At 34.2% G+C, this 27,661-nt stretch overlaps 1 protein-coding gene across 26 annotated transcripts in view; it reads right to left on the bottom strand.

Annotated features, from left to right (window-relative positions):
* Positions 1–27,661, bottom strand: part of Camk2d (calcium/calmodulin dependent protein kinase II delta) — a 301,168-nt gene that overhangs the window by 129,964 nt on the left and 143,543 nt on the right. For all 26 annotated transcript variants that reach the window (XM_078021724.1, XM_078021735.1, XM_078021731.1 and 23 more), the window contains exon 4: positions 16,208–16,262. In XM_078021724.1, coding sequence (XP_077877850.1) covers positions 16,208–16,262 — 55 coding nt within the window. The remainder of the gene's footprint in view (positions 1–16,207; positions 16,263–27,661) is intronic.

Below are 27,661 nucleotides of genomic sequence, written 5' to 3'. Positions count from 1 at the left end.
GAGATGAAATGGATGAGAACATGGCAAAAAATATCATCACATACTGAAGAAGCTGACTGCTAAACTTAGTCCAGCATCTTTTAAATTTTTGTAACTTTTCCAGATTCTCTTTCATAGCAGAATGTCACTGACAGTCCACAGACGCTGTCTCCAAAATGACAAAGAATACTCAGGATAGCAATTCCAGCCTGTTTCAAGGAAAACCATCTGACCCAGAAGCCAAACAGAATTAAGGCAATAATTTAATAAGCATCCATTGGTTTTCCATTTAATTAACTTTTTTGAGAAAATTGTACCTTCAAAATATGGTAGTAAAAAAGACGTACGTAGTAGACCTTTTTAATGACTTTGGGTAACACATTTGAATGAAACATGATTAAAGATCTGATTAGTTTCAGTTGTCTTCTGATAAATACTCAAAGTACCTGTTCTGTCAGTTTAGCTACCTACAGTTTGTGAGGAAAATACAGGTTATACTTCCAAGTATCTTAAAACATGTCTTAAAGTTCAAACTTCATCTTGATTTCTGATCTACAGCTAATAAATAAGTATGCCTTGCTTGTATTTTAAAATCAAAACAATTTACATGTTTTTAAATTTACATGTTTTAAATTTAAGATTAAAAAAATTTCAAGGACTTCCAGTTTCATCCAGTACATAAAGATCTTAGAGGCCATTGCTCTGCAATAATGATCAGCAAAAGGTGAAGAAACTGGAAATTTAACAGCTCTTCTTAGATCTACCAAAGAGATGAGGTTACAATGGAAACCACGGCTCCCCAAATTGAAAGTAAGGTAGGAGGACCAGAGCAGATACTTCCTCAGAACAGATGTACAGATACCTCCTCAGAACCAGTAAGAGACAGGAAAACATGCATTTTAATGAATTGCCAATTCATCAAAGGATCATTTTGGACAGATTTAGAAATAAAAACTTCAGAACAATCTAATATTAGGGGTCCCCCCCACCACATGTTTGTGAATTTTACCTATGTTTTAATGCATTTTCATTACTATATAACAAAATCCCCGAATCCGGATAACTTTATAAAGTAAAGAGGTTTATCTAGTTCAGTTTTGGAGGTACAAGGGCTTTCATTTAGTGACGACATTTTACTGGCACAATTCTGATATGACAAAGGGTATCACATGGCAAGAGGCAGGGAGCTCATGTATATGTATCTTCTGGACTCTCTTTATAAAAAGCTCTCTGTATTCAGTCATGAGAGTTCCACATTTATGACCATAGCCAATCCTAACCACCTCCCAAAGGTACCACCTCTGAACACCATAGTTGGATTAAGTGATTCTGTCTTCTTCTTCTCATTCATGTATTCTTCTTCTTTTCTTCTTCCTTTCTTTCTTTCCTTCTCTCCCTTCCCCCCCAGAATTGGTCATTAAACCAAGGCTTCACACATGCTAGCAAGTGACCCATTTTGAGTTACATCTCTATCCTTTTGATTTTTTATTTTGATCTAGGCTCTCACCAAGTTACTGAGGCTGGCCTCAAACTTACAAACCTCCTGTTTCAGACTCCCAAGTAGCTGGGATTGCATTCCACCATGTCTGGCTTATTTCTACCTTCTTAGTAACTCATAATCAAGATTAAGTTTCAAAACATGAATCCTTGGAGAACACATTCAAACCTATCCCCACTAAAGCAACCTCCAGAAGCTGCATCAGATCTTCACAGCAAACACTAGCGGGAGGGGTGGAATCCACTCCTGCTTCCAGCAATGGGAGAGGGAAAGGAACTATTTTGAAATATGGCAAAGTACTCTGTTTATCATAAAATGGACTACCCTCAGGAGAGATTATTTTACAAGAATCTAACCTGCTGTGTGTTTATCAGAGTCTAACAAACCTGGAGAGATGAAAATATTCAACTCTATACAGCTGTAGCTGGATAATCACTGATGACAATCACAGTTTAGAGGACTAAGCTCAGCAAAACACGAAGATCTAATCTTAGGAGTACAGAATGCCTCCGCTCTCCCCACACCTTACCTCAACATTACTGAAAACCTGGTTACCACAGTTCTTTTTGTCTAGTACATCCTGTCTACCTTTAAAAAAAAAAATTACAAAGCATACTAAAAGGTAAAAAACACAGATTGAAGAGTCTGAACTAGTATCTGAGCCAGGGTCAGATACACAGGAATGTTGGAATTGTTGGATCAGGAATTAAAAAAAATAAAAAAATAAAAACTATGATAAAATACTAAATGTTTTAAAAGAAAAAGTACACACCATGCAAGAACAGATGAGGGATATAAGCAGAGAAATGAAAATTCCAAGACATGATCAATAAGAAATGTTAAATATCAAAAATGCTATAACATAATAATGAAGAATGCTTTTGATAGGACCTTTAATAAGATGGACATGGCTGAGAAAAAAAAAATCTCTAAGTTTGAAGATATGACAAGAGGAATTTCCAAAACTGAAAAGAAGGGGAAAAAAGTGACTGGAAAAAAAATCAGAACAGAAGACCCAATAAATGTGGAACAACTAGAAAAGGTCTAGTGAGACAGCAAAAGAAAAGAAAGAGAGAAAGGTGTCAGGAGTGGTGGCCCACACTTGTAATCCCAGCTACTTGGGAGAATTGCCAGTTCAAGGTCAGCCCTGGGCAAGGTAGTGAAGCCCTGTCTGAAAATGAGAAATAACAATAATAAAAAGAGCTGGGGATGTAGCTCAGTGGCAGAGCACTTCCTAGCATGCATGAGGCCCTGGGTTTAATCCTCAATGCAAAAAAAAAAAAAAAAAAAAAAAAAAAGTAAATGGGGTAAATACCAGATTTTCAGAGTGGATAAAAATCAAGAATCCAAGTATGTGTTGTCTACAATAAATCTGCTTTAAATATCAGATGCATATAAATTAAAAGTAAAGAGGTGGAAAAAGGTATACCATGCTTACACCAATTAAAAGAACCAGTTCTACTGATTTCAGACAGATTGAGGAAAGTTATCAGAGATAAAGAGAGGCACACTTCATCATGCTAAAGATGTTAATATTCCAAGAAGATAAAACAATGCTTAATGTGTATGTGATGAAAAACAGAGTGTTAAAATAGGTGAGGGAAAAAACCTGACAGAACTTAAAAAGAAGAAGATAAATCCACTACTTTGGTGGGGCGGATACCAGGGATCCAACTCAAGGCACTTGACCATTGAGCCACATCCCCAGCCCTATTTTGTATTTTTATTTAATAAAAGAGTCTCACTGAGTTGCTTAATGCCAGCTGAGGCTGGCTTTGAACTCGACATCCTCCTGCCTCAGCTTCCTGAGCCACTGGGATTATAGGCGTGTGCCACTGCACCTGGCTGAATCCACTATTAGTGTTGGAGATTTTTATACTTCTCTATAAAGATCCATCAGGCAGAAGAATATCAGTAAGGACAGAGTTGAATTCTACAGCATGATCAATCAACACATGCAACTGACATTTATAGACTGTTTTAACAACAATAGAAGATTACACATTCTCCTGAAACTCATATGAAACATTCACTAAGATATACCAATTTGGAGCCATAAAACATACCTAAACAAATTTAAAATAATGGAAATCATACAAAGTCTGCTCTAAAACTACAATTGAATGAAATACAAATCAATAACCAAAAGATAGCTGGGAAATATGATACACTTAGACATTCAATAACAAATTTCTAAATAACACATGAACCAAAAAGGAAATCTCAAGAGCAATTTAAAAGTAATTTAAGCTAAAAGCAAAAATAGAACTTATCAATATATGTCAGATGCAGCAAAAGCAGTCTTAGAGGGAAATTTATAGTTTAATGCATATGTTTGTAGAGATGTTAGATCTGAAATTAATTTAAGATTTCACTTCAGAAATCAGAAAAAGAAGGACTAACTAAATCTAAACTAAACAGACAAATAATAAAAATTAAAGCACAAATCTATGAAACTGACAACAGGAAATCAAGAGAAAAAAGTTAACAAAACCAAAATCTATTCCTTGGAAAAGATCAGAAAATTTTGTAAGGGGGAAAAAAAAGAAAAGAAAAAGAACACAAATAAAAGAACTTCAGTATATATTATATATCTCATAGATATCGAAAGCATAATAAAAGAATATTATGAAGAAGTCTATGTCCAAAAGTTTTATAGCCTTTATAAAATGAATCAATATATTGAAAGACACAGTGTTCCAAAACTTATACAAGAAAAAATAGATAACTGGAATAGGCCTGTATTCATTAAGAAAATTGAAACAATAATTCATAACATTCTAAAACAGAAAACACTAGTTCCAAATGTGTTCACTGGTGAATTCTCTCAAACCAGTAATAACTACACGAAGAAAAAAAGACTAATATTCTAAAATTGATCCAGAAAATAGATGCAAAGTGAAAACATTCTAACATTTTCTATGAATTACCCTAATACCAAAACCAGATAAAGACATTGTAAGAAAGGAAAAGTATAGACTGTATCATGCATGATTACAGATGCAAAAATCCTCCATATTAGCAAATTGATTCCACCAATATAATTAAAGAATTATACACCATGAATGAGTCAGGTTTATTTCAGGTATACAAGGTGGTTCAACATTTGAAATATTAATAAATGTAATCTATCATATCAATAGTGAAAAAATAGAAAATCATCTGATAAAATCAGTTGGTGCAGAAAATAGAACTTCACAAATTCAACATCCACTCAGGATTATCATTCACTATAGATTAGAGAATTGATTGTTCTCATTTTGAAAAAGAACAGTTATAAGAAACTAAAAGATGATAGTTCCCAAAAAGTGACAAGGCAATTATATCCCCACTCATAGCTTCTTTTCAACATCATACTAGCTAATACAATGAGATAAGCAAAGGAAATAAAAGGCAAATAGAATGGGAAGGAATAAGTTGTCATTGTTCACAAATGACATGATCATCTCTGGACAAATTCCAAAAAGAGTCAACAACAAAATATCTCCTGGAATTATCAAGGTAGTATAGTAAAGTTTCAGGACATAAGATTAATATACAAATTTAACCACTTTTTAATATATCAACAATGAAAATATTGAATTTGAAATAAAAAACACATTGCCATCTATTTAGCATTCTTAAAAGTGAAATACTTAGGTAACAAATATAACAAAATATGTATAAGATCTATACTAGGAAACCACAAAACTCTGATGAAAGATATCAAATAACTAAGAAAATGGAGAGTAATTACATATTCATGAATAGGAAGACTCAATAGCATCAAGATGTCAGTTCTTCTCAACTTGATCTACAGATTCAATGCAATCCCAATCAAAATCTTTTGAAGATATTTTTCCAATACAAACAAAATAATTCAAATGTTTATGTGGAGAGTCAAAAGATCCAGAATAACCAATGAAATATTGAATGAAAACAACAAATTCAGTAGACCGACACTACCCAACTTCAACACTTACCGTATAGCCAATGATCAAGACGTGTAATAAGAGCTAAGAAAAACCCAAGACAGACCCATGGAATGGAATGAAATTTAGAAATACACTCACATAAATACGGTCAATTGATCTTTGGCAAAATAGGAAAGGCAGTTTAATGGAGAAAAGACAATGTCTTCCATAACATTTTCTCCTACTTCATTAAAATGAATATGATTACCAACTGACATTTAAAATATTCAGATTTACATTACAGAATTTAAATTATTATTAGGGTGATTATCAGGAAGAAATCTTTATTCACATCAAGGATTAAATGTTACTAAAGTGAACAAACAAAACAGAAATAGGCTTTCTGGAATTTGGGACAATTATCCCTGACAATTCTGCAAATGACCTCGAATGGTACTCATCATGAAAATCCCCTCTCCTTCTGTAGGGTATAAATTGGAGTCCTCCTGGGACAAGCTTACACAAACTGAAAGTTCTCATTAACTTTCAAGCAGGTGGGTAGTAGGATTTTTGCCAACATGGAGCAGGTCAAGGAACAAGAAGTTAATCATGTAATTAGCCTTCCACTCAGAAAAAGAACCAAACATATGAGTATTTCTATTAAGAAGTATTGCTATTAAGAAGACAGAATAGCCTGGTCATTTAATATGTTCTTCCTCAAAAAAATAACAAAACCATTAACTATTTTGTTAATTTTCCAATTAAAAGAATAAAGAAATCATTTAGTGTAATAACTGTGAAACCCTTTTTTTTCCACCAGAGATTTACTAGAGTTCTACATTCATAGATCATCATTATAATGAACATTAAATTCCATTTTTAAAATACCCCAGATGTTTAGATTCAAACAGTTGCTTTCTAAAAACAAACAAGAAATGCAATATATTTACAGATATTTTAAATAACAACCTTGTTACTTCATTTTAAATACAATTGTTTCTTGCACAGAAATTGCCAACTAAAAACAAAATTCATAGGCTTACCTTTGTTCTAAAATGTATTTTCCAAAGGATTATGTTTTAGTTCATGTGTGTGTTAGTTTCCAAGGATTGAGCCAGGGGCTCTCCACTGCTAAGCTACATTCTCAGCCTTTTTATTTTTCATCTTAAGAGAGAAGTTTGCTAAATTTCCCAGGTTGGCTCCCAATTTGCGAACCTGCTGCTTGATCCTCCCCAGTAGCTGGGATTCTAGGTGTGCACCAGCATGTCAGGCTTTTCTTTCTTTCTTTTTCTTTTTTTCTATTTTTTTTAACTATTATTTTTTCTTCAGAGATAGGCTGTCCACCTCTACTCTAAATCTTTCCTTGCTTCAACCCATGTGCAAAGCACAATATCAGCACAACGTAGTTGTACTAAATTGTAATTTATTGATTTATTCTTCAATTTTTTCAACAAAAGTTTAAGCTATGGACTTGTTCTCAAGTTCTGTTTAACAATACACTGATAGGACAATTAACTTTCAATATTACGTCTTCATATTTTGATCTGAGTGAGGAAACATTTTTAAACTGCTTGGAATACACACTGTTACAGTGATACACATCAAATGGAATATTATGCTAGGTAGGTGTCAAGTGGGATAAAATTTGTTGTGAATAATACATAAAAGGTATTCAGTAAAATGAAAACAGCAATGGGAGGGGATCCACATCAGCAAATCATCTCTGTGTGTTTTGTAAATATTGTCAACTTGTTGGTCATGCAACAAAATATACTAGTAGATGAAAGAAAGCCATTAGCATCATGGGTGTAAGATCACTTTCTGGTGTTTTTTAAAGGTAGAAATGATTGTTTCCCTTCCTTTCAATCAGTTTATCTGCAGTGCCTGGCAGACTAAGTGAATCCTAAGTATGTATTTGTTGAAAGAAGGAATATTTCTAAGGAAAAGACTATGTCTGCCACAATTTCTCTTCTCTTTCCTCACAGTCCTGAATGTATGAATGTTAACTATCTCTCCCAAACTCCTGTGTAACTCTTTGAGCTTTTATGTATTAGGCTTATACCATGAACTTTTAAAAATCATCTCGCCTACTTTCCAAACTATGTAGTCTGAAATGTGGATGGTGCTTCACTTACTTCTTTTTTTTTTTTTAAATAATACTGGGGATTGAACCCAGACCTTATGCATATAATGCAAGGGAAGCACTCAATCATGGAGCTTCTTCCCTTGACTTACTCTTTATTCATGATATTACTAATAAAAGAATCAGCTCCCTAGTACAAAGGGATGTGGTTTGAAAGGGTATTTTTAATATTATAATTCCATATGCAAAATAAATACTTTCCTAATAATAAGGACCAGGCCAATATAAATATGATAAAATGGGGAAGTGAGATACAACACATCACATTCTCTTAAAGTATTCCTTTCTGTATTTTTCAAAATGAGTCATTTTAAAATGCTGAACATTCCTGCTTTTTTCCTAAAGAATTTAGTAACACCAGTGATATATTTGATGAAAATTTCTAATCTGGGGACATGAACACAGACACTTTAAAACAGAGAAAAAAAGGAAGTACTTCATGTACCAAGAGGTGTTTATGCTAGGGGACAAAGGGTCTTTTGTACATTAGATGTAATAAACGCATTTTTCTCTAATGGAGTCTTAAGAAATCTTAAGAAATGACATCAGGAGCTCCAATAATGCTATCAGAAACCTCAAATTGATGAGAACAGCAGCCTGGCCTCACAAAACAAAAAGGATGTGAAAGATGACTGACACATTTTTCATCTAGTCCCACAGACATCTATTAGGTAAGAAAAATGGACTTAGGGAAACGATACTGTTAAATGGGTAGCCCTGGGTATCTTTGAGGTTGAGAATTAAGTGGTTATTTTCAACACACTTTTAAATAAACCTTATTCTAACCTACCTACATTAGTTCCCTATGGAGATTACATGAGTCCAACCTGTGCCATTCTCTTATACATTTACCCTATTGCTTAGAGAGTGCTGTGATAAATCTATATCTCATTATATGGACTCAATCAATATATACGTAGTACAGATCTCTGACATGCAGATTCTGAAATGCATGTCACCAGTGAAGGATGGCAAAACATACCACCCCAAAATATGCCACTGTTTCATAAGAATCATTTTCAGATGATTCTTATGAAATCAACTGAGAAAAAAAAGTGCATACTGAGAAGTCTCTGTCTTCCCTTTTTGCCCAAAAGAAGGACATAAATTTGTCAAGCTGTCCCACCTAGTGAGAACATATTTTGATCACTAAGGAAAACCTAGACCTTGCACCACAGGAATCTACAGGACACCGCTTACTAACACCAGCCCTCATCTTCTATTGGTTCCCCTCTTGTAGTGACCTTTCCATAATTTTCTGCCAGTAAACTTTTCCTTTGTTTTGACACATCCCTAAAAATGTATCCTTCTTTTGTTAAGATGCTAGATAAGCCCAAGTTCTCACTGACTCCTTTGGGTGACTCCTGTATGTGATGTATGTGATGCACATGTTAATATACTTCTGTGTTTTGTTTGTTCTCTCTCTCTCTCTCTCTCTCTCTCTCTCTCTCTCTCTCTCTCTCTCTCTCTCTCTCTCTCTTTAAACCTTCTTCTTTCAGTCTAATTTACAGGACCCCACCCCAATGATCCTAAGATGCGCAGCAGAAAGCCAACACATATATATTCAGGTACCTGCCTTGTCAAAGCATTATTTCTCATCAGCCCTTGAAATTGAACAGGATCTGCCTCACCTGCCAAAGGCCAAAAGTTTGCCTGAAGGCTTCTTCCTTTGGGACTATGATCTCACTCCATTTCTGGACTTTCTGGTCTTTCCTTAGTTTTCAGATAAATTCACATCCCCCGCTAGACATAAACCTTAGGATGATTCAACAAGGCAGGGCAGTTCAGCGAAGATGTCTTTGCTTTCATGCAGGCCTTTCCCACTGATTCCAACTCTATTTGCAAAAAAAGTAGAATAAACACTATCTAGTTGGAAATGGTAGTGAAATACCTAAATAAAATATAAACCTTTAAAACAGCAAGAAGAAACTATTTTTTTCCATAGAACTCATGTCCTTCTTTGTTTTGCTTTTTACAAAGTGAAAAGTATTCCATTAGAAGATGACTGAATGCACCTAATAAAAATAGAACTTCCCATTAGATTCAGAATAGCTGACATTCCAGGGGAAAGTATGCACAAGTACCACACTGCCAAAACCAGTTCAGAATGAGGAGCACAGGGCACATTCCTTCTTTAGGAATTCAAGTAGATGCTTTATCTTGAAACTGATTGGCTAAGTGTCTTCTGATTTTCCCATATGAGTATTTCATTCTTTAAGACCATCATTTTCTAAACTATATTTAAAATATTTGTTTTTCTAGAGCTACTTAGAGGCCCTCTTACTTGATGACAGAATTTTGAGGAATAATATATTTATATAGGTTATACTCTCTTTGTAAAACTGTTAAAAATCAGTTCTTTATTTTTTTTTATTTTTTTATTTTTTTTTTATTGTTGGTCGTTCAAAACCTTACACAATTCTTAATACATCATATTTCACAGTTTGATTCAAGCGGGTTATGAACTCCCAACTTTACCCCGTATACAGATTCTTGTATCACATCAGTTACCCTTCCATTGATTGACATATTGCCTTTCTAGTGTCTGATATATTCTGCTGTCAGTCCTATTCTCTACTATACCCCTTCCCTCCCCTCCCCTCCCCTTTTCTCTCTCTACCCCTTCTACTGTAAATCATTTCTTCCATTTGTATTATCTTGTCTTACCTCTCCATTACATAGTTCTTGATATATCATATTTCACATTTTGATTCAAGTGGGTTATGCATTCCCATTTTACCCCGTATACAGCTTGCAGAATCACCTCAGTTACACTTCCATTGATTTACATATTGTCATCCTAGTGTCTGTTGTATTCTGCTGCCTTTCCTATCCTCTACTATCCCCCCTCCCCTCCCCTCCCCTCCCCTCTTCTCTCTCTACCCCCCCTACTGTAATTCATTCCTCCCCCTTGTATTATTTTTCCCTTTCCCCTCACTTCCTCTTGTATGTAATTTTGTATAATCCTAAGGGTCTCGTTCCATTTGCATGCAATTTCCCTTCTCTCTCCCTTTCCCTCCCACCTCTCAACCCTGTTTAATGATGGTCTTCTTCTCGTGCTCTTCTTCCCTAGTCTGTTCTTAGTTACTCTCCTTATATCAAAGAAGACATTTGGCATTTGTTTTTTAGGGCTTGGCTAGCTTCGCTTAGCATAATCTGCTCTAATGCCATCCATTTCCCTCCAAATTCTATGATTTTGTCATTTCTTAATGCAGAGTAATACTCCATTGTGTATAAATGCCACATTTTTTTATCCATTCGTCTATTGAAGGGCATCTAGGTTGGTTCCACAGTCTTGCTATTGTGAATTGTGCTGCTATGAACATTGATGTAGCAGTGTCCCTGTAGCATGCTCTTTTTAGGTCTTCAGGGAATAGACCGAGAAGGGGGATAGCTGGGTCAAATGGTGGTTCCATTCCCAGCTTTCCAAGAAATCTCTATACTGCTTTCCAAATTGGCTGCACCAATTTGCAGTCCCACCAACAATGTACAAGTGTACCCTTTTCCCCACATCCTCGCCAGCACTTATTGTTGTTTGACTTCGTAATGGCTGCCAATCTTACTGGAGTGAGATGGTATCTTAGGGTGGTTTTGATTTGCATTTCTCTGACTGCTAGAGATGGTGAGCATTTTTTCATGTACTTGTTGATTGATTGTATGTCCTCCTCTGAGAAGTGTCTGTTCAAGTCCTTGGCCCATTTGTTGATGGGATTATTTGTTATCTTATTGTCTAATTTTCTGAGTTCTTTATATACTCTGGATATTAGGGCTCTATCTGAAGTGTGAGGAGTAAAGATTTGTTCCCATGATGTAGGCTCCCTATTTACCTCTCTTATTGTTTCTTTTGCTGAGAAAAAACTTTTTAGTTTGAGTAAGTCCCATTTGTTAATTCTAGATGTTAACTCTTGTGATATGGGTGTCCTATTGAGGAATTTGGAGCCCGACCCCACAGCATGTAGGTCGTAGCCAACTTTCTCTTCTATCAGATGCCGTGTCTCTGATTTGATATCAAGCTCCTTGATCCATTTTGAGTTAACTTTTGTGCATGGCGAGAGAAAAGGATTCAGTTTCATTTTGTTGCATATGGATTTCCAGCTTTCCCAGCACCATTTGTTGAAGATGCTATCCTTCCTCCATTGCATGCTTTTAGCCCCTTTATCAAATATAAGAAAGTTGTAGTTTTGTGGGTTGGTTTCTGTGTCCTCTATTCTGTACCATTGGTCCACCTGCCTGTTTTGGTACCAGTACCATGCTGTTTTTGTTACTATTGCTCTGTAGTATAGTTTGAAATCTGGAATCGCTATACCACCTGCTTCACACTTCCTGCTTAGTATTGTTTTTGCTATTCTGGGTCTTTTATTCTTCCATATGAATTTCATGATTGCTTTCTCTATTTCTACAAAAAATGCCGTTGGGATTTTGATTGGCATTGCATTAAACCTATAGAGAACTTTTGGTAATATTGCCATTTTGATGATGTTAGTTCTGCCTATCCATGAACAGGGTATATTTTTCCATCTTCTAAGATCTTCTTCAATTTCTCTCTTTAGGGTTCTGTAGTTTTCATTGTATAAGTCTTTCACCTCTTTTGTTAGGTTGATTCCCAAGTATTTTATTCTTTTTGAGGATATTGTGAACGGAGTGGTTGTCCTCGTGTCCATTTCAGAGGATTTGTTGCTGATATACAGGAATGCCTTTGATTTATGCGTGTTGATTTTATAACCTGCCACTTTGCTGAATTCATTTATTAGCTCTAACAGTTTCTTTGTAGACCCTATTGGGTCTGCTAGGTATAGAATCATGTCATCTGCAAATAGTGATAATTTAAGTTCTTCTTTTCCTATTTTTATGCCTTTAATTTCTTTCGTCTGTCTAATTGCTCTGGCCAGTGTTTCGACTATGTTGAACAGAAGTGGTGAGAGAGGGCATCCCTGTCTTGTTCCAGATTTTAGAGGGAATGCCTTCAATTTTTCTCCATTCAGAATGATGCTAGCCTGAGGCTTAGCATAAATTGCTTTTACAATGTTGAGGTATGTTCCTGTTATCCCTAGTTTTTCGAGAGTTTTGAACATAAACGGATGCTGTACTTTGTCAAATGCTTTTTCTGCATCTATCGAGATGATCATATGGTTCTTATTTTTAAGTCTATTGATGTGGTGAATAACATTTATTGATTTCCGTATATTGAACCAGCCTTGCATACCAGGGATGAATCCTACTTGATCATGGTGCACAATTTTTTTGATATGTTTTTGTATTCGATTTGCCAGAAAAAAAATCAGTTCTTTAAACATTGCTTTTCAACTAAGGCTAGGTGTTGGATTGGACTGTGTTTAACCAGGTCACTAATCATTTACTGACAAAGCATTTTGAAAAGAACTACAGAAACCCACATCTTAAACTTTACTAAAAAATAATTCAAGAAGGGTCTGAGCTCTTCATTCTAGATACAAAGATTCAGCTGCCTGACATAGTATATTTCAAATTACCATGGTTTTATGTAAAATTTTAACCTTAGAGGTCTCGTCACACTTACCACAAACAATCATTGCTATAGACATAATTCACTGTATTATTTTGCTTTCATGTAAACTGCTTTCTTTATACATTCTTCACCAATTATATTAAAATTGAAAAATCATGCATAAGAAAATACATTCTACTATGTAATTCTTAATATTCCCTTAATTTAGTAAGAAATATAGAAATCCATAAAATACAAAGGATAGATATAAATCGTTTGATGACTGTAGGAAAGGGGCATGGCAGAGCATTTGACCTAATACTGCAGTGCTTCTTGCAGCAGAAGAGAATCAGAATATGTCACCCCAAATATGCCACTTTGGCATAGGGATTATTTAGAGCTAGAGGTAACTGAGAATCAACAATTGCTGAAGAGTTCTCTGGCTGCCCCTTATCAGGAAACAAATTTCTCTCTGAGGAAGGCATCCCCTCTCTTCCCGACCCCACATCCCTGTACCAGTGAGGAGGACTTTCACAGAACATGAATTTGATAGCAAGATGAATTTATATATAAAGCGACCTACCTTCCTTCCTTCCTTCCCTCTCTCCCTACTTTCCTTCTTTCTTCTCTGTACTAGGATTTGAACCAAAAGCCTCAATATGCTAGGCAAGTGCTCTACTACTGAACTACATTCCCAACCCTTTTTATTTTCTTTTGAGACAGGGTCTCACTAAGTTGCCCAGGCTGGCTCCAAACTTGTGATCATCCTGCCTCATCCTCCCAAGCAAGTGGAAGTACTGGCATCCGTCACAGCATCTAGCATTTCTCTATTGTTTAGGCTTTTGTTTAGGCTTTTGAAGTCCATGTTTGTTCCTTCAATAAAAGTGTATATAAGTCCCTGAATCTAACTGCTTCTTTGAGTTTCACTTCTTTTCTATTAACTCCCACAGGAAAAAAAATATATTAATAAAAATTTAGTATGTTTTATCTTGTTAATCTCTCTTTTGTTATTCTAAATCACATGCTCCCAGGAAATGACATAAAAAAGATAGTTGTTCCTACCCAGACAGAGCTGTGATCAAACCAAATTCAGATTATAGTACTCAGGTAGTGAGAATTAGCATAAGTGTTTTCAATCCAGCATTCATCACAGCCTGAAGTACATATCTCAGTTTACAACACTATACCTTGATTTACTAATAAAGGATATCTGAGTGATTAAATCTATTAAGAACTAAGAAGGCTGGGCATGGTGGTGCATGCCTATATAAACAGTGGCTCAGGAGACTGAGACAGGAGGATCATCAGAGTTCAAATCCAGCCTCACTAACTTAGCAAGGCCCTGAGTAACTTAGTGAAACCCTGTCTTAAAATAAAAAAAAATTTTTTTTAAAGGGCTGGGTATGTTGCTTAGTGGTTAAGCAAACAAACAATTCCTCTGTTATAAGGAGACACACCCCAGGGGTGTTAGTGGAAGCAGAGTAGGGAACTATGTGGGTGTCACCATTATGAATCAGTAATAAGGTAACACCTCTTTAATCCTGCTGATGTGGAATCAGAAAAGGCTTTCTAAAAAGAAGATTTAATTAAATATAGAATTCCATAAAATAATGCTCAAATGTCCAGTATATAATCCAAAATCACTCAAAGAATCAGGAAATCTAAATTTGAATGAGAAGACAATCAGTAGACTACAAAACCAAGATGGCAATACTATTGGAATTATCTGACAAGGATTTTAAATCAGCCAAATAAAAATGCTTTCATAGGGCTAAGGTTATTGCCCAGTGGAGAGTGCTTCCTTAGTATGTGTGAGACTCTGGGTTAAATCCTTAGCATTTTTGAAAAAAAGAAGAAAAATAAGAAGAAAAAGATAGCTTTCATGAGCAACCATGAACACAGTTGAAACAAATGGGAAAAAAAATTATTAGCAAAGAAGAACCAAAAGGAAATTATTATAGAACTAAAAAATGTAATAACTGAAATAAAAAATCTGAATAGATAGATTCAATAGCAGAATGGAAAAAACAAAAGAATGATTCAGTCAAACTTGAAGAAAGAACAACATAAATGATCCAATCTGAACAAACAGAGGAAAGTATACCAGGAGAGACACATGGACAGAGCCTCAGAAACCTATGAGACTATGACAATTAAAAAAAAAAAATCCAACTTTCGTTTCATCAGAGTTTTAAAAGTAAGGACAAAGAAGCTGTGTTGAGAAAGTAAGTATTCAAGAAGGCAATGTGTAAAAAGTTTTGCAGTCATAAATCCATATTTAAGAAGTTAAACTCAAATATAAATTCTTAAGAAATGCATGCCAAGACACATAATAGTCAAACATCTGAAAACCAAGGACAAAGGAAAAATCTTTCACACATCCAGAGAGAAATAACACTGATATAGACTCATATTATTTGAAATAATTTTTCTTAGCTGTAACCCAAAACTCCTGCGAGTATCACATTAAAATGTTAAACAGCAGTCCATTGAACGAATGTACTATAATTATACATTTATTTCTGTTATTAATTTGTCTCATTTCTTTTCTGTTCCTCCCTCTTTAGAGGATAGAATCAATGAACATCTTTCAGCATAAAACTTGACCTGGATTTAGGTTATATTTTGTATGTACTAGTCTCGAAGTGAAATTACTATGCCAAATGATATGGACATTTTTAAATCTCTTGATAAATAGAATCACAAACTGATTTTCAGAAAGTGTGTTCTTATTAAACTCCTACCATTCAGTTAAAATGTGTGACCTGTTTAACCTTATTCTTCCAGGAATCAATATTTTCTCTTTATCCTTATTGTTATAACCTTAGTTTTAAAATCCTGATTAACTTAAATCAACCTTGATAATCCTAGTTTTTTCCTTGAGTCTTCTTTTTTAACATTTGATAAATCCCACAAACACTTTTTTAAAAATCAATTGAAAATTTTGTTCTTGTCCGCTAGTTTTGTACCCCAAGGTAAAACCGAAAACTACATGTGATATCACAATAGAAAATGCAAAGGGAAAGACTTTAAACTTTCACTTATGAAGATTAATTTAAATAAAATTCCACTGGGTAGTCACCTCTTTTCAAAAGAATTAGAGTTGAATGTTATTTGAAAAATATTTAAAAATATTATAGTAGCCATTAATTTGAGCTGTATAATAATAAAAACCTTGTTCAATTAAAATAATAGCCAAAAAAAAGGCTCACCATAAAATAAGTACTTACAAATCAAACACCAAGTAATGGAAGCCCTCTTCCGATATGCTGTCATGAAGTCTCACTAAAAAAAAAAAAGACAAAAAGGAAAAAGAGAAAGTTTGTATTATATTATGCCAAGGACCAACATTAATCCAGTCTCCTCATGGGCATCTTTGTTCTATCTAGAAATATTAACATCACTTTTTATTTTAGCCTCTGATAAGCCCGTATCCTCTGTGTGGCTTGAGTTCAGATTCAAGGTTTAAATTTTAGTTCTGATAATTGTTAACTATGAGAGCTTAAGAAAATTATTCAACTTATAATTGGATTAGAACCTATACTTCTTAAAATGGTTGTGATGAAATGATACCATAAAAGAATACACATATTGCCAAATAAATACAATATAAATGTTAATGATTGTTATTACACATATTCAAAATTACCAAGTTCTAGCACTTCTCCCACTTCCTTGCCATTCCCTGGTCCAACTGTCTGCCAAGTCATGCCTTGATCATTATAGAAGGGATAACAAGTCAGATCACTGTAAGTCTAATAACTGGTCTCCCTCTCCCTACTTCCCATTTGTCCTCAAATTTCTACATAGTACTTCCTAGCCAACCTGTCAGAACACAGTTATTATATTGCTTCTCTACGCAAATCATCAAAATTCATTCCAAGTCACTAGCTAAAATAGGTGTACAGTTAGAACTTCACTGATGAAATAATCTACTGGTTCCTAAAATGCATATAAATTTTCCAATGAACTAGACTCTCGTGCGCAGATAACTCTAGCTGAAACCAATGTATCATTCTTCTAAATTTAAAACACTAATAATTTAAGCTATTATGTGTACTCAAAAGAACACTTAGGTTATAACACAAAATTAGAGTCATCTAGACAGGAAGTCTATAGTGCCCAGTAAATTCCCAAGCTCATACGCTTAGTACAATTTCAATTCTTTATAATCCAGTTCCATCTCCTTTGGATCTCATTGATGGCCTATTATAAAGTCTTTTCTGATATCCTCTCCAGAAATTTCTCAAAGGTACACAAAGAGACTTTTGCTTCACTCTACACTGTAGCTAATTCTTTGTAAAATGTAGGTTTTTACAATCATCAACTTGAGAGGAGTCATCAACAGGGAATGTGGCCCATGCAGTTCAGTCTCAAACCTAGACTCTATCACACTTTCCTGCCATGAAATGTGAACTCGCTCCACTTTCCTCTTCCTTATCTTGTTAGTTTGTCATAGAATCACCCTTGAATTCATGTATGCAGCATATTTTATCTGTATTAACTAAAGCAAACACCTTTTCCTTCTTCAGTATACAGAATTTCCTTCTCATCAATACTACCAAAAGAGAACCATATTTTATGAATCATGGCACCACATAGTAGATGATCTTTCATAAAGTCATTTTTGAATGTTTACTATATCAGGTTTTTCACCAAGCTCAATAAACCTGATATGCCTGAAATAAAATGATTCGCATACAAGAATTTATCTTGTAATTTGAATTGCATTCTCCAATTTGCTCATATCATAGATGCCTACTACCTTTGCTGAAAATCACACTACTGAAGAAAATAAAAGCCCTGATGTGATAATATATGTTGTACTCATGATTAGTTAGCACTGTAAAGAAAGCCATGTCATGGCTAATAACTCCTTAGCTTTTTTGAATGACACAGATTCAGAGATGCCAAAGAGAGTTGATGGTTGAATGAATTCAAATAATGATATGACTACTTAAAGAACTCACACAATTATTCTAGAAAATCAGGCAGGTTTCCACGTAATCCAAGTTAAGATGAAGAGTAAAATTCACATGTGTACAAAAGGAAATCTCCCCTAATTTATTCCACTGACTCAAAGAAGAAAAATATCTTCCAGTGGAAGTAAAGGTGTTCAGATAAGAAAGTTGTTTTGTTTGTTTGTTCAATACCAGGGATTATACTCAGGGGTGCTTTACCACTGGATTACATCCCTAGCTCTTTTATTTTATTTATTTTGAGACAAGGTCTCGCTAAAGGTTGAAAAATATGGGACTGAAACAGGCTTCAAATTTTCAATCCTCCAGCTCTTAGCTCTCCAGAACACTGGTCTTATAGGCATGTGTCAACACACTTCAGCAGAACAGAAAGTTGTAGAGATGATCTGAGCAGGATATTTCAGATGCAATTTGAAGCAGTACTAATGTGTGTCTATATCAGAAATAAAATTATCTTAGTTTAACTTCCCACTAGTTTAATAAAACTTATTAATGATAAGCATTTAGAAATGAATTGGTGTTTAATCAAGTCATGAGTTGTTCAAAGATACAATCCTGATGATCAAACATATAATACAAAAGCAACTAGGCGTCATAAGGTACACATATGGATGCACTCATGTGATAATGGTTTAAAACAACCATGTGTCTGAGTTCACTCCTTTTGTATCACACCATTCCAAAATAATCTGATATGTCTAACCAGACATTAGAGCATGTGAGATTAATAATGAATAAATATAGTACCGATATAGAAAAATCAGCGCCTCATGCTTTTTGGAATTTATATACATATTTGCCTTTTTTCCTTTATTTAATTATTTTTTCCAGTACAGAAGATTGAACCCAGTGGAACTTTACCCTGAACTACTAACTTTAAAAAAAAAAATTCAGACAGGGTCTCACTAAATTGCTGAGGCTGGCTTTGAGCTTGTAATCCACCTGTCTAAATCTCCCAAAATGTTGGGATTACAGCGCACCACCACACCCAGCTACAACTTCCTTTATTCCTTCCTTTCTTATTACCCTCCCTATTTTTTCAAACTTTTTTATTTTTAACATAGGAAATTGGCAAAACAGAATTACACGGGATCATCACAAATTTTCACAATATTAACCGAACTATGTGATATCATCTTCACAGAGATATTCTACAAGTTTACAGTTACCCTGAGGATGAGTTGGTTTCCTTGTATAATTTTTAACTCTTCCACTCTATTGTCAGAGTTGATGAACTCTCTATACTCTCTGCAACACAGTTTTACACCGTCACTGACATCTGTTTCTCACCAAGCCTTTGCTGTCAGTAAGAAGATCCTTCATCTTCCAACCTTTTTTTCATTTTAACAGTTTCTCAAAGGGTGCAAAATGTGTTTACTTTTCTACAATGTTTCATTAATTATTCCCTATAAATAACTGTCAATTTATTTTCACACCAAATGAACTATGGGGCTGACGTTCTGCCGTTCTGTTCATCACAGCTGTTAGCCCAAGCCTGCTTGTGTGGCCAGCCCTGAGAGCTCTAGAGTTGCTCCTGTTGGAGGCAGATTGCGCCATGTTCTTGCTATGACTGCTCTCTGCTCTTCCATAAGCTGCACATATGGGCACACACAATTAGCCTAATTACAGTCGTCCCTACGATGTTTTTTGGAGAGGAGTTTTAAAGAAGATAATGAGAAATGCATTTGAGAAAATAAGCTAAAAGTATCTTGGCAGTCATTCTTTTGAGAAGTTTGCTCAAAGGTAAAACTGAGTTTAAGAATAAATGAGTTTTCAACTGGGTGCAGCAGTACACGCCTATAATCTCAGTGACTCAGGATGCTGAGGCAGAAGGATGGAAAGTTTGAGGCCAGTTTCAGCAACTTAGTGAGACTCTTAAGTCAAAATAAAAAAAAAAATAAAAGGGCTGGGGATGTGGCTCAATGGTTAAGTTTCCTGGGTTCAATCCCTGGTACCAAAACAGAAGCAGCATTAAAATTTTAAATTTTAGAACTTTAACTATAGAACATAGAAAGGAAGAAAAAAAATGCCCATTAGGTTAAAATATTTCTAAAAGTCAGCTGACCCATGGCCTAATTCTCTTGCTTTCCTCTCCTGCATGTTATCAATTGGTTGGTTGGTACTGAAATTTTCATAGGATCACTGCTTTGTATTCCTGTCCTATGTTCTTATATGATTTTACTACAATTTTAGTTAAGTATTAGCTCCACAAAAAAGGGAACAGAAAGGAACATGGCTCTTGCAGGATCTTAGAAAAGAGAGTTTTACTTAGATATGATAAAAGCTTCCTCTTTATTTTAATATTTAATTTCATTTAAGGTGTTAAAAGATATAATACAATATACAATTATAGTGCTTATTGTGTAAGGCAGGCACATTGCAAATAGTTTTTGCAAGAGTTATTTTATGCAGTATATACAAGGACCATGAGGATATTTTCCACTAGTTTTTATAAATGAATGAACACAGACTTGGAGACATTAGAGAAACTTCCAGGTTAACAACTAGCAGTTGGCCAGACTAGGACCAAAATCTACAGCTGGGTGATTCTACAGATTTGTGCTTACTCAACATATGACTGCCCTAAAATATATACATCATCGAATTACTCCCCAAATACCTTCTGGCATATGAACTGGTTTGTCAAGGTAAGTAACATGGAAAGCACAAGAAAAGAGAGAAAATAGTATTGTGACTACAGCAAGAAAAGCAGTGCCCAGAAAAAACTATTTTCACAAAATGGGAAATCCATTCTGAGTGTCCATTTAAAATGTGATGTTATAATTTTGAGGACATAGAGACAAGGTCAAAAGTAGAGTCAGGAATAGTCACATTTGTCTTTCTATATACTTCCTAAATCCCTCAAAATTTTTAATTTTCTACTTCATATTAGGAGTATGAGAATTCCCAAAAACTCAGCTATTTTTTCTGATAGGACATTTAATATACTAAAAATCTTAATATGTCAAAGAATCTTGAAAACTTACACAACATATAAAATATCATACATTTTAAATAAATTATTTTCATTTCCAAAAATTAACATTGCTTTATCATTGATATTATGATAGCATGAGAAAAGAAGTGTGTGTGTATGTGCGTGTAAGGAGAGGGGGGTGTGAGAATGAAACAATGTTTGATAGGAAGTTGAAATGTGTGAGCCAAAAAGGGAAAAGAGTAGAATAATTAAACTCTAAAAGATGTCAAAACTGCTTATTAGGCACATCTTATACATTTGTTTGTCTGTTTGTTTGGTTTTTGGTACCAGGGATTGAACTCAGGGGCACATCTCCAGCCCTGTTTTGTATTTTATTTAGAGACAGGGTCTCACTGAGTTGCTTAACACCTCGGCCTTGCTGAGACTGGCTTTGAACTCGCAATCCTCCTGTCTCAGCCTCCCAAGCAGTTGAGATTACAGGCATGTGCCACCGCGCTGGGAACATCTTATCCATTTTTATGACACATATTAAGAACAATTTTGTCAAAAAAGAAATAAACAAGGGCAGGGGGCATAGCTCTGTGGAGAACGAGAATGAGAAGGAGGAGGGGGAGAAAAGAAGTTGTTAATATATCCTTTTATAGGGATTTATTATTTTATTATCTTTCAAAAGGCTGAAAGGGATACAAAGTCATATGTTTCAGTAGCACTTCTATACTCTTCCATGATACAGGCATAAAACCAACAGACAGATCAGTGCAATAGAATCAAGGTCCCATAAGTAAACCTAGGCCCTCTCTAGCCATCAGACTCTCAACAAAGTTACCAAAAATATGTATTGGAAAAAAGACAGCCTCTTCCATAAATAGTACTAGAATGACTGGCTATCCATATGTAAAAAACTGAAAATAGATCCTATCTCTCACCCTGTATAAAAAATCAACTTAAAGTATATCAAAGACCTTAATGTAAGACCAAAAACTTTGAAAGTACTAAAGGAAAACAAAGAAGAAATACTTTAAAATACAAGCATAGGCAAACCATTTCCTGAATCAAATCCAATAGTTCAGAAAATAAAAGAAAAGAATTAATGAATGAGATTACATCAAATTAAACAGTTTCTACACAGGGGCTGGAGTTGTGGTTCAGTGGTAGAGCATTTACCTAGCACGTATGAGGCACTGGGTTCAATTCTTAGCATCACATAAAATAAATAAATAAAATAAAGTTTTATATATATATATATATATATATGTGTGTGTGTGTGTGTGTGTGTGTCAAAGGGGGGAGTACAAATTGCCAATGTACAAATAAATAGATGAAAAAGTGCTTAAAATCTTTACAACAAAGATTTGTAAAGAAAACATAGTATATATACATGTTGGAGAATTATTCAGCCATAAATAAGAATGAAATCATGATTTTTAGGAAAATAGACGGTAATGATGGTAATACATATACAGCTTCTGTACAGCAAAAGAAACAATTAACAGAGTGACGAAACAATATACAGAATGGGAGAAAATCCTTGCCAGCTATTAACCTGATAGGCTTAATATCCAGAATGTATAAAGAACTCCAAAAAATTAACAACAAAAGAACAAGTATTCCAATCAATAAATGGGCAAAAGATATGAACTTACACTTGTCAAAGGGGGAAGTACAAATTGCCGATGAATACATGAAAAAGTGCTTAAAATCTTTACAACAATCAGGTAAATTCAAATCAAAATTTATTCCAGCTTGTATTAAAAAACAACAAGTGCTGTTGATTCTATGGGGGAAAAAGAACCCTTATACACTGCTAGTGGGAATGTAAATTAGTACAGCCACTTTGGAAAACAGTATGAAGGTTCCTCAAAAATCTAAAAATAGAAGTAATGATAATAGTCCTGATTTGATTACATATAATCAAAGAAAATAAAATCAGCATATAATAGATATTCGCATGTTTATTCAGGTACTAGTCACAGCAGCTAAGTCATGGAATCAGCCTAGATGCCCATTAACAGATTAATGGATAAAGAAAACATAGTATATATACATGTTGGAGAATTATTCAGCCATTAAGAAGAATGAAATCATGTGATTTTTTCAGGAAAATAGACGGTAATGATGGTAAGCAAAATAAATCAGATACAGAAAGACAATTATTCTACATGTATTCTACATCATATCTGAAAATAAACAAATAAATGAATAAAATAAATAAATAAAATGACCTGAAGTCAGAAGAGAGGGACTATTAGGAAAGGGGAAGGGTTTCAGGGAGAAAGAGAAACAAGGGTAGAAGAGAGGGGGATACAATCAATGCAGAATATATTCATATATGGAAATGTCACAGAGAAGCCCGTTAATTTGTCCAATTAATATTCACTAGCAATTATAATTTTTAAAAAGGAGTTCATTAAAAACTAAAGGAGTTCAGGTTAGATTACTGAAAGACAAGAGGCCACATGGAGAGAGACCTTGGAGGATGAGATGTCGTACTGATACTGATTTTCCATCACTAGCAGAGTTCACAACAGACTCCAAGAGCAGGAGAGACCTGAGTAGAAAAACCATCTGATTGAACTCCCTAGAACTGCTGCAAATAATACACCGATGTTGACTGAAGTCACTGAGTGGGGGGGGGGGGTGGAAATTATTAGGCAACTATTGATAAACAACAAAGACTTATTCTGAAATATGAACTCATCATGCTGCCCTCAAATAATTCTTTCCATATCATGAGCAGTTTTCAGCAGAAAAAAAGAACGAGTTTGGCTTAGAAAGTATGAAAGAATTAGTATAATTCTCCAAAACTAAACATGGTGAGGCGGTGCTGTCAATGTTATAATAATACTAATAAATTAATTCATAGAGAACAGATTGTATTGCATCCTCATAATCACTGTTTGTCAGCTCTGAGCAACAGTTCTGGTTATAAATGAGGCAGATTTTGCATTTTTAGCTATGTGCTGTGTTGTAAGGATAGAGGTAGTTGGACCTGGTTCACATACTGGGATATAAAACTGACAGCTTGTAAGTCAGATTCTTTTTATATTCCCATCAGTAGTTAATTATCATTCACAGCTAGAGCAGGCACTGGCCAAGTTCGGTCATGTAATACGCCAAGCCTTCCCCCAAATAGGAATGCCAACATTGAGTCCATTTATAAATTTTAAAAAATTACGCAAGCTTTAAAATGTTTTAACAGTCAAATGGCAGCACTCTAGGGAAAAGCTTCAGTTCAACCATTTACTACCAGGTCTTCTGGGACAAAGCTAGAGAGAAAACTTCAAACAGATAACACAGAAGCACTGAAGACCAAATTCAGAATCCTAATACTTGTAGAATACTGAAGTCAAATTTGCATATGAGCTTTGTTTTCCTTAAGCTCTACTTCCTATAGCACAAGACAGTAACTAAAATAATGCCATTTATTTTTGTCATTCCAATAAAAAATATATTAATTTAAGTACATTTGAAAAAGATATGCAATTTGTTTCTTTGAAATATAAATCCATGTATATTGTTCATTTTATTTTATATTGAGAAAAAAATATAGACATAGGTATAGATATAGAGATATTATTTTGTTGTTATTGTTAAAGTCAGTAGTCCCGTATAGCACTTATACTCTGATTTTCTTTACTTTTTTGTAACATGACACTTTTAGAATTGGGGCATGTATAATGTGGAAGTTTGACTTAGCAGGCTAAGGAAAACAAACTGTTCAGGCACAGCACCAGTCTGTTCTAATTTTGGATATTTGAACACATTTCTAAAGCTACATAAAAGGTACATATTTTTGACAGACTATTTAGCAATATGCCCCATTAATAAGAGCCAAATAAACTCATTACCTAGAAACTGAAAATTTATTTTAACAAAATTTCAAATATATCCCCTATAGGGATAAGAAAATCTACTTTTTAAACTTAATGTTACCTAACATTATATTTAAAAGCAATTCACTATTTATACTTAACATCAAGCAATGAAAATTAAGTTATTTTTGAAATAATCAGTTCTAATTATTATGTAAAAACTTGATGAAGAACACCACCCATATTAATTTTAAAACTATTCTAAAAATACACACACAAAAAATGTCATGGGATGGCAGATCAGTCTCGAAGGTCACAGCAAATCAACTCTAGTTTTCCCACTCTATTCCAAATTCAAGATTCAAACCTAAGTTTACAGTAGTTTCTTATATCTGTAAGATCTATAGGATCAGGTTAGCAACATTCAGAGCGAACTAAGAGAAACTGTAATGTTTTCTGGTAGGCCAGAGCTAGTTACAAAGCTGATTATTCAACAGGACTTCCGGATGGTCAAAATATCTTTGACTTGGGAGAATTTCAACCTAAGCAGAAGGTGAGACGTGCAGAGATATGGTTATCAGCCACACTAATCACATGACAGAACAAACAACTGGAGAGAATAGTCGATTCTTTATTATAGAATAAAAATGTCCTAACTAAATATAAAATCTCAGATGGATAAAGAAATAGAAAATAAATAATCTATTTAAAACTTTTGTCTGATCATTTTAAATAAAAACATTTATACAAGAAGAAATTAAATTCGAGATAGTAATATATGAAATGTTCATTTTCTTTGAAAAATAATTTTAGATTATTTTGTTACATCTTTTAATTGCATGAGTCCATTTGACTTTTTTGTGTGTGTGTGTGGTGCTCGGGATTGAACCCAGGGCCTTATGCATGTGAGGCAAGCACTCAACCATCTGAGCTATATTCTCAGCCCTCCATTTGACTTTTAATTTGCTTTTTGGAAAAGCAATTTCATTCCTTGGAAAAGCTAGCACTCAATTCAAGTGTTGTTCATTTAGAAAAATCTTCCCTTATATAGTTTTCATCAATATCATTTGTTTTATATATTTCTATTGGTGGTTCCAACTCTCTTCCTTTTTTCTTAACTTTTTCTTATTAAATCTTCTAATATTTATAATAAGCCAATCATCACTCCTGGATATCATTAGCAGTAAAAATACTCAAAAAGAAGGACTTAAAAACAACATATTACAGGGACACAGCCACATCAATGTTTATAGCAGCACAATTCACAATAGATAAACTGTGGAACCAATCTAAATGCCTTTCAATAGATGAATGGATTAAAAAAATATGGCATATATACACAATGGAATATTACTCAGCAATAAAAGAGAATAAAATCATGGCATTTGCAGGTAAGTGGATGGAGTCAGAGAAATAATGCTAAGTGAAGTTAACCAATCCCCCCCAAAAACAAATGCTGAATGTTTTCTCTGATATAAGGAGGCTGATTCATAGTGGAGTAGGGAGGGGGAGCATGGGAGGAATAGATGAACTCTAGATAGAGCAGAGGGGTAGGAAAGGAAGGGAGGGGGTATGGGATCAGAAATGATGTCGGAATGCAATGGACATTATTATCCAAAGTAAAATGTATGAAGACACAAATTGGTGTGAATATACTTTGTATATAACCAGAGACATTAAAAATTGTGCTCTATGTGTAATAAGAATTGTAATGTATTCTGCTGTCATATATAAATAAAGAAAATTAATTTTAAAAATACTCAAAAAGAAAGAGACTGCCGACTTCATCTATCTTACCATACTTTCTGGACATAATCAGAAGTTTCAATGAGTTTGAGAGAAATAAGGGAAACAGACAGTACTACAAAGAAATGTAAAGGTATTCCTGAAGTGGCAAATCTCTTGCTGATAAAGAGGTGTTACTTCAATGAAAAGTGAAACAAACTTTTAAGAGAAAAAGAAAAAAATAGAATGTAATGATGTGTATTTCATATGAAAGGAGATTATTTTGTGAAACTTTGAGACATATACACACAAAATTTGCACTCAGTCATGATATAATTTTTTTTAAAATTTTACTCCAAGTCATAGTAAAAACTAAGCACTGGATTAGAGGATGTTTTAAGGAGCTCCTATTTAGTCCTTATAACTTAAAGTTCCTGCCTTTTTATATTAGTGAATGATATGGCTAATAAGCAACACAGAAAAGAATGAGTACAGTTATTACCAATTCAAATTTGATATGATCTCCTAAGTGTGAGACTTTTCCCTATTCAACATTTCAACAAGTTAAAGTTTAAAACAGAACTTGTTTTATTTTGGAATTGTTTAAATGGATAATTAGAACATTTATCTTGCCAATTCTTTAAAACATTAACTGAGCAGATGAGTTGCTTTTCTGACCCAGCCCTTAGAGAACAAATTGAATGGAAAACTTATTAGATCATCCCTTCTTTGCAACCAACTACCATGTTATCTTAATACAACTGAATTTTCCCTAGAGATGCACCAGCCCAAATCCTCACATCTTTCAAACCCTTTTCTGAAAATTCATTTCGTGCAGAAGCATTTTTTTTCCAAACTAGATTTGCTCTATAAGCAGGAAAATGTGTTTAAAATTCTACTAAAATAATAAGAAATAAAATGTAAATCTGTAGATAGTAATCACATTATATAAAAAATTTTATTTTGTTATTATAGTAACAATTTTTTCACTAAATTTTTAAGCTGAAAGTATTTTAAAACATCAGTTTATTCCTCTGGATAATTTATGCAAATGAAGCACACAGGGAAAAAAAATCCCTCTGTAATCCTAAGACTTACAATCAGAAAAAACATGAAAGTTACTCATGAATAGACACTACTGCAATAATAAACACTAGTGTTAAATACAGTCACAAGCACTCTCACACAGGACTGCATCCATCGGGAACCCGGTATTGCATTTTCGGTTGT

This window comes from Ictidomys tridecemlineatus, chromosome 9 (genome assembly GCF_052094955.1).
Source record: "Ictidomys tridecemlineatus isolate mIctTri1 chromosome 9, mIctTri1.hap1, whole genome shotgun sequence".
Lineage (NCBI taxonomy): Eukaryota > Metazoa > Chordata > Mammalia > Rodentia > Sciuridae > Ictidomys > Ictidomys tridecemlineatus.
Note: the sequence above shows the minus strand (reverse complement) of the source record. Positions and strands in the feature narration are given on the sequence as shown.